Here is a 12,756-nt window from a genome sequence, read left to right as displayed (position 1 = left end):
TACATGTACAATAGGTGCTAAGACCAGTCCATCTGGAACACGTCCCCCAATGACTGTGGGTTGTGGCCTGCCCTTGAGCAGAACCTTTTGCACTTGGCATTGAGTGCTGTTGCGAACAAGTCTATTTTGGGGAACTCCAAGCTCTGAATATTGGTAACAAGTATTTGTTCAATTCCCACTCGTGCCACTCTTCCCTGGTAAACAAATGATGCAGATCATCTGCCAGGACATTTTCTGTCCCTTTTATATGAGTGGCCAAAGGGGTGATGCTGGCCAAAGGTTTCTGATGCACCAGTGCTTTTTGTATGCTCAACGTGCAGAGAGACCTGGACCTTTTCCATTCCTCCCCTTGTCTGTTTAGGTAGGCAATCACTGCTGTGTTGTCCAATTGCAACTGTACAGTTCTCCCTCTGAGCATTGGTACAAAGGCATTCATGGCCTGGAATACTGCCAAGAGTTCCAGGAAATTTATGTGGGAATGTCTTTTTTGATAACTCCACTGTCCCCGGGCCATGCTGCCATTGCAATGACCCCCGCCCCAGCCCATCAGTGAGGCATCCGTTGTCACCCATACTGAAGGAGACTGCAGTTGAAAGGAGACTCCTCGCAGTAGATTCTCTGCACAAGTCCACCGACTCAAGGTCCATTATTGGCCAAATTCCACCATCCCTTTTGGGGATTTGTAAGTAGCGAGAGTAGAACCCTTCCCACCTCTGCACCCATCACACCAGGACAATCGCTTTCTTGCCCAACAGCTCCCATACCTCTTTTTGTAGGGCACAAGTCGCTTTTGTAAAACGTAGTCCTCTGAAAGTTGGTTGTGCCTTGAACTCTATAGCTTAGCCTGAAGAGACTATCTTCAACACCCATCGGTCCAATGTTATGTGGTGCCATGCTTGGGCATGGCTTGCCAATCTGATGATGCTGTTGGCTGAAGGTGTTGTTTGGGCTTGATCGATGTTGCAGGCAGCCATACTCAGCACGATGGTGTTGGGGAAGGCTGATATTAGCAATGAGTCCCTTGTTAGCAAAAGGTGTGATGGGCTGTTGTTGACCTCATACGTACTGCTTCTGGGCCTCCACCTGTTTATTATACTGCCCCTGGTCATTCTTGATCTTTTGTGGATAGTGTTTCTTATGATAGGGTTGGTATGTTTTCCTAAAATCCCTGTGGTCCTGCTGTCTAAAGCTGGAGCATGGATGGTTGTAAGGCTTGGATTTGGCCGTGTAAGAGGAAGAAGAAGTCAAAGTAAAAGTCTTTGCTGTGGACTTTGATTTTTTTTTAGGTTCTCCACTGTAGCATCCGTTTGTTCCAAGAACAAACCTTTCCCACTGAATGGGAGGCCTTTAATTTTGTCTTTCATGTCTACTTGCAAAGCTGCTGAACACAGCCAAGCATGGCGTCTCAAAGTAATAGATGAACTCATGGCTCTAGACTCTGGTTCTGTCAGGTGTTTTGCGGTACTCAATTGCTGTTGAGTCTTTGCAAAAGTCTGCAGACTTTCGCGAAGTCTTCTTAAAGCAAGCCTTGAACTCTTCTGATGAGAGAGAGTCCAAATCTTGTCCTAAGGTGTCCCAAAGGCAATAATTAGCTGAATAGTTGGCTATTTTCACCGATAAGCATGCCATTGAATACATTTTTCTGCCTAGCACATCTAATTTCCTTCCCTCTTTATCCGCAGGAGTCATGTGATGCCTACCCAACCCAGAAGAAGTAGAGCAGTCTATAACGAGTGAGTTTGCTACAGGATGTTTCATTAGGTAGGTGGTATCCTGTTCTTGCACTCTATATAGGCCTTCTAGCTTTTTAGAGGTTGGAGTGGAAGTATGTGGGACTTCCCAAGCGCATTGAACCATCTTGGAAAATACTGGCAAGAGAAGCAAGGTGACAGGCTGTGCAGACAAGGACTTTGCCATAAAATTGTATACTGGGTCATCAATTGTGGACAACTTTGATTTCAGATTAAGACCCCAGTACAGTAGCCATGCCATTTCAGTGCCTTAGGAGACTTAAATGTCGGTGTCAAGAGTTTAGACTGGGTCGAAACTTCAGCCCTCGAGCCATCTCTATTAGAAAACGAATGAGTTCCCTCTTTAGACAGACCAGGGGAACTTAACACATCATCATAAAGCGCAGCCCTCAAACCAAGCTCCCGGCTGTATTGTGTTTGCTTTGAAAAGGACTGGCAAACCTTACATGCGGAGGGTTTGTGGGCTACCCCCAAACACAGCAAACATAAGTAATGGCCGTCTTGCGAGGGTAACTTTGCTTTACATTTAGAGCAATGTTTAAAAGTCTTTTTATTCATTTTCAAAATGTTTAGGATCATCCATTGCCGTTCTGTATTCAAAACCAAAACTATCGGTCCAATCTTTCACCTCAAATAGTCCGTTACATGAAATACGTAGTCTAAAACAGTCTAAAGGTCAAAATAGCCAATAAAACAATCTTTTTTAAAAATAAAGAACTCACTAAAATCAAGGAACTGGAATGAGGAGCCGCAGTGACTGAGGAACCGATTGCTACGGTAGTCACAAAGGAACTGAATTGCTGGCGCTTCCTCCCGCCTTAAATAGCCATGTGGGGCAGGGCACAAGCACTGAGAGGAGCTGTGGTACTCTACACCGACAGGCTTCAGCGCACACGCAGAAGCCATTCTAATGGATTAAATGGATCATGCCCCCGATCATATGCGATCCAACTTATTTAATTTATTCAACAACATATGTCTATACCGCCCAAGACCTGCATCTGAGGCATTTCTTTGTATATATGTTCAACAGTTATAATCAATAGTTACTTAACATCCATTGTTAACTGAACAGAAATCTTAGGAAAGCAACAACAACAAGAGGATCTGACTGAAATATATAAAATCAAAGGCCAGTTCAAAAATGTGAGTAGGGAATGGTAGCTTGTTCCTTCACACAACTCTGGAAGGTACCCAATGAAATTAAAAGGCAACAAATAAAGAGGGCACATTTATGTTCAAACCACCACTGGCTGACATCCTAACTAAGTATACATGTTAGGCGGGTCTACAGGAACGTATTGGGAGGCCTTGTGCAACTCCTCCTGTCCTCCTGTGACTGTGTTGTTGTGCAGAGCAGGCTAATACTTCCCAACACTGCTTGTGCTCCAGATGCACTCTGTAAAAGCAGAAATACTTCACCAAATGTCATTGTTTCCACTCTTACAGAGTGTTTTCTGAGGGCTTGGAAGTATTACCCTTTTTAGCAACAGCATAAGCACAGGACTGAGGAAGTTACATGAGGGTTCCCAGTACATCTCTGAAGACCCTCCTAATGCATGTTCTTCTAAGTCAGGATGCCAGCCATTGTAATGTGGCTGTAAAACACAACAGGATCAAAGGCCAAGAACCAAAGAGCTACTTATAGTCATACAAGCATCCTGTGCATCCCCAGTGGAAATCTGAACTATCACCACCACAGCACCCCCATTACATACTGGCAGCCATCCAGATTAACATCATGCACACTGAGTAATGTTTTGTGTGTGCAATGGAGAGGTGATTTTTGCTGATCCCCACCCCTTTTCCTTCTACAGCCCTCTGTGCTTCCTGAAACTATGTCCCTGAGGACCGCAGCACCCACAAAGACATATTTTTGGGAGGCACAGGCAGCTGCAGAAGGAAGGGAAGGAGGATAGGTGAAAGTTGTCCCTTCCCTGTTGTGTACATGAAACACTATCCACACATGTGATGTTAATCTGAATTTTGGCCAGTGCTTTCATTTTTTTGCTCCTAACCATTGACAAAGGGAACTGCAGATGAGAAACCGAGTTATCTGTGCTCCTAATATAGATGTGTAAGAGATATTCTTAATTATCTCCATTTGGGTGGTGGTGGTGGGGAACAGTAATTCAGATTTACTGACCCCTTGTTGCTGGTTTGCTTGAAGAATCTCTGATACAGAAACTGCTAGACACAGAGCTTGGCTCAAGTCTGAATCATCATCTTTGAGACCCAACAAGTTGCTGCCAAAGAGGCTGTGGTTATCCTGTGATGGTAACAGAAAACAGTAGTTATGAACAAATTAAGGCTATGTGCAAAATAAAGACTTCCAACTAATACCAAGACTGGTGCTTGTAAACAGAATGGGTCTGATTCACAAGAGTCCTGTACTGCATAGCCATGACTCTTGTCTTTCCTCCTTCCCTGGTGTTTGCCAGAACAGGTAGGAGAGTCTCAGCCAGTCTTCCTTGAAACAGGGTTCTCATATGTTGTTAAGTACAACTCCCATAATCCCCAGCCAAAGGCCACTGTAGCTGGGGATGGTGGGAATTGTAGTCAAAACATATGAGGATCCCTGTTACAGAGAACAGTAGTCTCAGCCAACCCAGTGTAAATTTGTGAACCAGATACTGCAGCTGTAAACTGTCACCAGCTTGAAGAGTTTGTGATTCCTTTTGTGAAAAAGCTCTCCAAGATTTGCTAGAGAAAACTTTCCCAGTTATTATGTAAAAAGGTTAGTACAGATTATTAAATAGCTTTACTTCAAGTACACTGGATTCTTCTTCATAGTAGTTCTGGCTTTTGCTTTTTTGTTTTACAATACAGCTAAAAATAATGTTTCTAATAAAAACATAAGAAGAATTTACAGAATAAAGTGTGGGCATATGATGGCATGTAGTTTGAAATTTATTTTCCAGTCTCAACACAGCAATCTGAGAGGGATGGGTGGCAAGTGGGAAACACTGTAATTTTCAGCTGTGTTTTGCTCTTGTTCTATGGCAGTGAATGAACCATACTTGCACATAATGTGATTCTGGAATGAGTGCAAGCTTACATAACCTAAAATCAATGCTTTTCAAACCATGTGAATGTTGGCACAAGCCGCTCCAGGACTTGTTCCAAATAGCAGTAAACTGCTGTAGTAGTCCAAAAATGCTGCACAGCCATAGTATCAAAAAGAAAAAAAGTACATTCCCTAAAAAGGCTGGGCTCAATAAAGTACACTGTACCAAGGTCAAAACCGAGTTTGACACAAATGATTCAAGGGTAAAGAACATGTACCAAAATCACTGCTGGGAACACTTTATATAATTGTGACTACACTGAGCACTATAGTTTGGCATTATTATTATTGTAGCAACTCAATGAATGAACAAAAAAATTTATGGAAATTTTCACATATTACAGGAAGAGAGCAAGCTGCTGAGATCATTCTCTCTCCCCTACATGCATGTAGCTCATTCTGCAAATGTAAGATGCAACCTTGCATGCTATTTGTGAAGGGCACGATGTCAAGCCTATTTTACACTGTATATTCTGCTCTTCCTCCAAGGAGCCCAAAACAGTGTACTGTACATGTTTATCCTCACAACAACCCTGGGAAGTAGGTTAGGCTGAGAGGTAAGTGATTGGCCCAGAGTCACCCAGTGAATTTCATGGCTGGATTTGAACTTGAGCCTCCCCAGTTCTAGTCCAGTGCTCTAACCATTACATCACACCAGCAAGGGGAGGTGGAGAGAAACATGTATGCTAGACCTGTCTGTTTAGTCTTCCCTTCATTTACCATTCAATGGCAGCACTTGCCTTGGCACACAAAAGCAGAGAGAAGGCTAATCCAATGGGCTGGCTCACACAATCAACTATGCCAGTTAAACAACAGAGATTCTGGCAGTATGTCATGTGATCCTGGAAGTTTTTGCGGATTCCCGGTTGACCGTGCACTAACCCAACATTCAACTAGGATTGTTATCCTTAGAACTCAGCTTGTCAGTCTCAGTTCCTATGATCTCAGCAACACGCTGACCATGCAAATGGCCTACATGTATGTGTGGAGGCAGCTTGTATGCTACAGCCGAGAAGGTGAGGGGAGCGTTGAGCAGGCCTACCAGTAAGCGCCTTCTCTTTCAGTTTTAAAGGCTGCTCTCTCTCGCCACACCCCTGCCACCTTTTATTACCTTTGGGAGCAAAGGGCAGTCCTCACTAGATTCCTCTTAACAGGTGCTTGAATCAGCAAACCGGACCATAGATGAACCAGGTCCGGTCCGGTTTGATTAGACCAGACCTCTTTTACTGGGGCTGATCTGATCCGCAGTTGAGCCAGTTGAACTGGCCCAGTTCGCTGCGGACCACTTCAGCACACCCATAATTACTAGAAGCTATATAAGTAAATGAGTTTGTTTGTTTGTTTATGAATGAATGAATGAATGAATGATTTATATACCGCCCTTCCAAAATGGCTCAGGGCGGTTTTGCAGCAGTTTCTCTCTCAAGAACATAATAACAGACCTGGATCAGGTCAAAGCCTGTCTAGTCCTGCATTCTGTTACACAAAATGGCCCACAGGTAAGAGGTGAGGGCATACCCTCTTTCCTGCTGTCACTCCCCTGCAGCTGGTATTCAGAGGCATCTTGCCTCTGAGACTGGAAATGGACTATTTTAAATTGTTTTAAAGTGTTGCCCTGATTTTCAAGCCTTTTAGCTGTTTTATTGGTTTTATTGTGTTTTAATAGTTTGATTTTAATTGTTAATTTGTTTTAATTGTTTTTATCATGCTGTGAACTGCCCTGAGCCATTTTGGAAGGGCGGTATACAAATCTAATAAATAAATAAAAATCTGATAGATAGATAAATAAATAAATATCTACCAGACTAGTAGCCATTGATAGACCTGTCCTCCATGATTTTGTCTGAGGCCCTTTTAAAGCCATCCATGCTAGTGGCCGTCACCACATCCCATGGCAGAGAATTCCATAGATTAATTATATACTGTGTCAAAAGGTACTTCCTTTTGTCAGCCCTAAATTTCCCAGCCTTCAGTTTCATGGAATGACCCCCAATTTTAGTGTTGTGAGAGAGGAAGAAAAATTTATCTCTGTCCACTCTCTCTATTCCAAGCATAATTTTATATACCTTTATCATGTCCCCCTGTAGTTGCCTGCTTTCCAAACTAAAAATTGGAAAAGAGATAACAAATAAACAAATATTTTGTACATTTTAAATTGTTTTAATCGTATTAATGTTTTAATGGTTGTTTTTAGATTGTGAAGCACAAAGGGACATTTTTGTGTGTTCTAGATGTACAGACAATTTAGAAATGTACTAAATAAATAATAAATTAAGAGCCCCAGATGCTTGTAGCCTTGCCTCATAAAGGAAGGTGCCCTAATAATCTTAATTTCCCCATTCTGCACCTTTTCTGGTTCTTCAATGTCCTCCTTAAAATACGGTGACCAGAACCGTATTGCATGCATACTGCACTCAGTACTCCAAATGTGGCCGCAACATAGCTTTGCATAAGGGAAATTAGCATTTGTAAGGGCATTATAATATTAGCAGGCTTAATCCCTCCAAGATAGAGTTGCTCTTGTTGAGTTCTTGATCTGGCCAGGTTCCGGTTTTGATTGTCTCCCTTGATGTGAATTGTGCTCTCCTTGAAAGAGCAGGCTTGTGATTTGGGGGTCATCCTGGACTCACGGTTCCTGCTGGAACAGCAGATGGAAGCCATGGCCAGGGGAACCTTTGCCCAGCTTCATCTGGTGTGCCAACTGCAGCCTTACCTCGACTGGCAGGCCCTGGCAACTTTGACTCATGCCCTCGTCACCTCTAGGTTGGATTATTGCAATGCGCTCTACCTGGCGACTTGGAAGCTTCAGCTGGCCCAAAATGCTGAGGCCTGGCTGCTTACAGGAGGCAGAAAATATGACCATGTTTCACCTTTGTTGCGGTCACTGCATTGGTTTCCAGTTCACTTCCGGGTCCAATTCAAAGTGCTGGTTATCACCTAGAAAACCCTTCAGGGGTTTGGTGCCTGTGTACTTTCAGGACCACCTCTCCTGTCCAACTTTGACCCACCCTGTGAGGTCATCCCAGGTGAGCCTTCTCAAAGTTACGGGGCCAGGGGAGGTACGTGAGGCCCGGGCTCGTGGGAGCGTCTTCTCTGTTACAGCCCCCTCCTTATGGAACAACCTGCCACCTGAGATTTGTAATGCTACCTCTCCTTTGGCCCTTTAAGTAGCTTTTAAAAACTTATTTATTTTGCCAGGCTTTTAGTTGTGTTTGTGCCCCCCTTTTTTCCTCTTGTTTTCGTTGTTGTTTTAATTTATGTAAACCACCTTGAGTCTATGGAAGTCAGGCGGTCAATAAATTTGCTAAATAATATATAAATTAAATAATTTGTATTTTCAATACCCTTCCTGATGAATACCCTTCCTGATGAAGCATGGAATTAGCCTTTTTCACAGCTGCTGCCCACTGAATCAAAACTTTCAACAAGCTGTCCACCATGACTCCAAGATCTCTCTCCTGGTCATTCACCAACAGCTCAGACCCCATCAGTGTATATGTGAAGCTGGGGTTTTTTGCCCCAATGTGCATCACTTTACACTTGCTAACACTGAACCGCATTTGCCATTTTGTCACCCACTCACCCAGTTTGGAGAAATTCTTTTGGAGCTCCTCGCAATCTCTTTTGGATTTCACTAAATAGTTTGGTGTCATCTGCAAGTTTGGCCACCTTGCTGCTTACCCCAACTTCTAGATCATTTATGAACAAGTTAAAGAGCACTGGTCCCAGTACAGATCCCTGGGGTATCCCAATTCTTACTTCCCTCCATTGTGAAAACAGTCCATTTATTCCTACTCTCTGTTTCCTGTCCTGCAACCAGTTACCAATCCACACTTGAACCTGTCCCTTTATCCCATGACTGCTAGGTTTACTCAAGAACCTTTGTTGGGGAACTTTGTCAAAATCTTTTTAGAACTCCAAGAATACTATGTCAACCAGATCACCTTTATCCACATGCCTGTTGACACTCTCAAAGAACCCCAAAAAGTTAGTGAGGCAAGACGTGCCCTTGCAGAAGCCATGCTGGTTCTCCTTCAGCAAGGCCTGTTCTTCTATATGTTTAACAATTTTGTCCTTAAGTATGCTTTCCATCAATTTACCTGGCACAGAAGTTAAGCTAACTGGCCTATAGTTTCTGAGATCCCCCAGGATCCCTTTTTGGAAATGGGAGTTACATTAGCTACTCCCCAATCCTCTAGTATAAAGCCTGACTGTAGGGACAAGTTCTCATCTCACATTTAATAATTGTCTGTATAACATCCTCGTGAACAAATACACATAGCAGCATATGCTCTGGATTGGAGCCTTGCACACAGCAGTTTGATGATACAGGTTAAGGCTAAACTAAGTACTGGAGTGTGAGAGGTAATCTAACCAGAGGCAATCTGCAATGTATCACCACAGGCAGTGCTTATTCCCCATATCTTTGTCTCTGTCAGTTCAATGCCCTCTTAATTTTATGCATATCTTGCCAGGTGTGAAAAGCTGCTTGAGAAGGCAAAGTCCTGTGTTGTGCTTTCAGAGAATAAAAACAGCACTGCCTTTTGCTTTGGTTCAAAAGGCAATGTCTGTATTTGCTCTGGACACTTTTGCTGGAGGAAATGCAGTCCAATGGCAACAACGATGGATATTTATATACCGTTTAGCCCCTTATCCCATTAACTCACACTCAATTAACTCATGCTTACTGTTTCTGTGTATTATAAGAACAGCCCCAGGACCCTTTGGTTGATTCAGTCCCAACTCTGAGGTATGGAACACCCTATGGGAAGTGTTCCAATTACCTCAATATTACCTTTTTGAAAGAAGCTGGAGTTTTGCTACAATAATATTGTGCCAAGGAGAAAAGGTCTTCTATATCTTCTAATTCCAAACTGGTAGGAGAGTTTTCTAGAAATTCTGTAACAAGTGGAAATCAGGATTTAAGGCATTGAAACATTACAAGTAGACTTTATGTACAAGAAAAATATTAATTTCTTTATTTAGCCATTTATTCATGCTACACATTTGTAATATATCCTCTTTCACTCACACCTACAATATTGGTCTAAAATATCTACAAATATCTTCTACTAGCTTGCAATATCTTCTACTATTTATTTATTTTATTTTATTTTATTTTATTTACTTTCTGCTCTATATCCTGCTCTTCCTCAAAGGAGCCTAGAGCGGTGTACTACATACTTAAGTTTCTCCTCACAACAACCCTGTGAAATAGGTTAGGCTGAGAGAGAAGTGACTGGCCCAGAGTCATCCAGCAAGTATCATGGCTGAATGGAAATTTGAACTCAGGTCTCCCCAGTCCTAGTCCGGCACTCTAACCACTACACCACACTGGCTCTCTAGCTTGCATGTGTGGCAGCAAAGTCTCACCAGAAATAGTACATGTTTAATAGAATGGGGAAAGACAGATAGCCTCATGTCTAGTTCTAATATGGGAGCACGTCTCAGCTGCCTAGGAACAGCTGGCAATAATCCTGACCCAGCTGATACTAGTAATTACAAAGGAGCACATCTTGGTTGTCATAGCAACTGGACGATTGTTGTTCTGGGGTAGCCCCTTTGGGTTAACACACAGAGCCACCAATCAGACTGCCCTACTTACTTCTTCCTACAGGAGGAAGAGATGGGGCATCCATTATCGCTGTACATAGGGAGGAAGAAAGCAATGGGTGAAAAGTGGGAGATGAGAGAAAGGGCAAGGGATTAAAAAAAAGATGGCAGGAGAGTAGGTATTAGGGACAAGAATGGGACTACCTACTAACTGCAGATACATGGGGGATGGGAGGAAGAGATGTGTGTACGGAAATTTACCAGAACAGGCCTCTAGTATTCTTCACAGTGTATCAGTGAATAACTTGTTAAGCTGTCCAATTTATTGAACCATCTGCTGAATTTCATTAGATACCACAAAGCTAAGCAAATGAAGGGACTTGAGTGAAACGTTTGCATATGGAAAGATGTAGGATGTTTCCAATGCATAGCATGTAGAAAAACAAAGTGAAAAGAAGCAGCAGGAAAAAAATGGAATTGCAAATCATTGCAGCATACTATTAGTAGAGGAGAGATGGTCTTGTGGTAACAAGCATAACTTGTCCTCTTAGCTAAGCAAGGTCTGCCCTGGTTGCATATGAATGGGAGACTACATGCGAGCATTGTAAGATATTCCCCTTAGGGGATGGAGCTACTCTGGGAAGAGCATCTAGGTTCCAGGTTCCCTCCCTGGCATCTTCAAGATAGGGCTGAGAGAGATTCCTGCTTGCAACCTTGGAGAAGCCACTGCCAGTCTGTGTAGACAATATTGAGCTAGATGGACCAATGGTCTGTGCAGCTTCCTATGTTCCTAGTAATCTGGAATGGAATTATATGGAAATGGAAGCCAGTTGCTTCATCCTCGGCCTGAATTAAGGAGAATTTTAAAAATCTTTTCCATCGATAGTATATGACCCTTTCCAGATTAGCCTTACACGAGTAATTCCCCTCTCTGTTGGAATGGTTGTGGGTCAAGGGAACATATTTTCACTTATGGTGGTCCTGTTCTAGTGTTCTTTCTTTTTGGGCAGAGGTTTTCTCAGGGATGAGCAAAATTATAAGCCAGAGGCTAAGTTTGAGCCCACAGCTGGCATTACTAAATATATTTTCGGAGGTTAATTCAGAGTTATCATCTGAGATAGTATTTATGTTAACAGCCATCAGACTGTCTATTGCACGACACTGGGAAAATAAAACTATGACCCTTGATACTTGGTATTAGCACATATAGCGTATCGGAAAAACTGACCCATACAATTCATCTTTGATTGGGTCAGGCTAATCCCAATGTTTTTTCCACCACATGGTCTGATTTCATTTTATTTACAAATTAGGAAAATTTAGCTCATTCTCCATCTTCGATCACATTAGTATCTGGAAAGATTGTTAAATGAGGTTGTTTTGTACTCAAGTAGAAACTAGAGTGTATGTGATTTGTTGAAAGGGCATATGTACTATTTGTGATGCTTGTTGTTCTATTATAAATGATTGTTTGTTTTGTGTTATGTTTACCCAACAAAAATATTTTAAGGAAAATATTGAATTTTAAATAAGGATCCTACAAAATACAGAAAGCGAAGAGTCAGGAGAATGAGGTTCAACTCAAAATGGCAAAACTGTAGCAGCAGCATTACAATGGTGGCACTTACTTATGACTTCTTCTTTGCTATCCAACTCCTGTGCTAAGATCACTTCTCTGAAAAGCAGCAAACACAAAGATACAGAGTAAACACACCAAGCAGAGACAAGATCAAATGTCAATCAATTTGTTGCCATATATACGTTAGATACTCACTTAGCATTAACAAGGATGATAAGCATGAGGAAATAAATGAGGAATGGATCTGCTAGCTGTAGGTACCCGTCCCACATTGCTCGACTGACTTCATACGAGCAGTGGTATGAAAATAGGCTTCCAAGCTAGAAAGTTATAGAAATTAAAGTTAAGCCGGACATGTTTTTGGTAACATAATTATGTTGATAATAAACTATTAAGAAAGAAGTTATTAATATTCCAATCCTAGATATATATACTTGGAAACAAGCCCCTGCAATTTGAATAGAACCTCTATGTGCGTAAATCTAAGGGAATCAATGGAATTTCAGAGTAAACCTGCCCAAACTGATGCTGCACCAATCTTAAAACTTCCATTTTGCACCATGCACTCGTTATCCTGAACACTTAAATTAGTTTTAAAATTCCACTAGAGAACCATTAAGTCTTCTCCTCTAAATCGTTACCAAGCATCTGTCAACAAATTAAACAAATCAAGGGTTGAGTCAGGTGATCATCTAAACAATGGTTAAATTACTGTGAACTAGTCTTCTCTCCTTTTGGGATTGCATGCTTCCACTTCCTCAACCTCCCTAAAAGACTAAGGAGGAGACCAAAAGCCTCAACTTCCA

General features: G+C 42.1%; 1 protein-coding gene across 3 annotated transcripts in view; it reads right to left on the bottom strand.

Moving 5' to 3' along the window:
- Window positions 1-12,756, bottom strand: part of TBC1D23 (TBC1 domain family member 23) — a 57,565-nt gene that overhangs the window by 25,519 nt on the left and 19,290 nt on the right. For all 3 annotated transcript variants that reach the window (XM_053308617.1, XM_053308618.1, XM_053308619.1), the window contains exons 6-9: window positions 12,146-12,270; window positions 12,000-12,046; window positions 9,614-9,717; window positions 3,898-4,020 (exon numbers count right to left, since the gene is read on the bottom strand). In XM_053308617.1, the coding sequence (XP_053164592.1) occupies window positions 3,898-4,020; window positions 9,614-9,717; window positions 12,000-12,046; window positions 12,146-12,270 (399 nt within the window). The remainder of the gene's footprint in view (window positions 1-3,897; window positions 4,021-9,613; window positions 9,718-11,999; window positions 12,047-12,145; window positions 12,271-12,756) is intronic.

Source organism: Hemicordylus capensis, chromosome 3, assembly GCF_027244095.1.
Source record: "Hemicordylus capensis ecotype Gifberg chromosome 3, rHemCap1.1.pri, whole genome shotgun sequence".
In the NCBI taxonomy this organism is placed as follows: domain Eukaryota; kingdom Metazoa; phylum Chordata; class Lepidosauria; order Squamata; family Cordylidae; genus Hemicordylus; species Hemicordylus capensis.
Note: the sequence above shows the minus strand (reverse complement) of the source record. Positions and strands in the feature narration are given on the sequence as shown.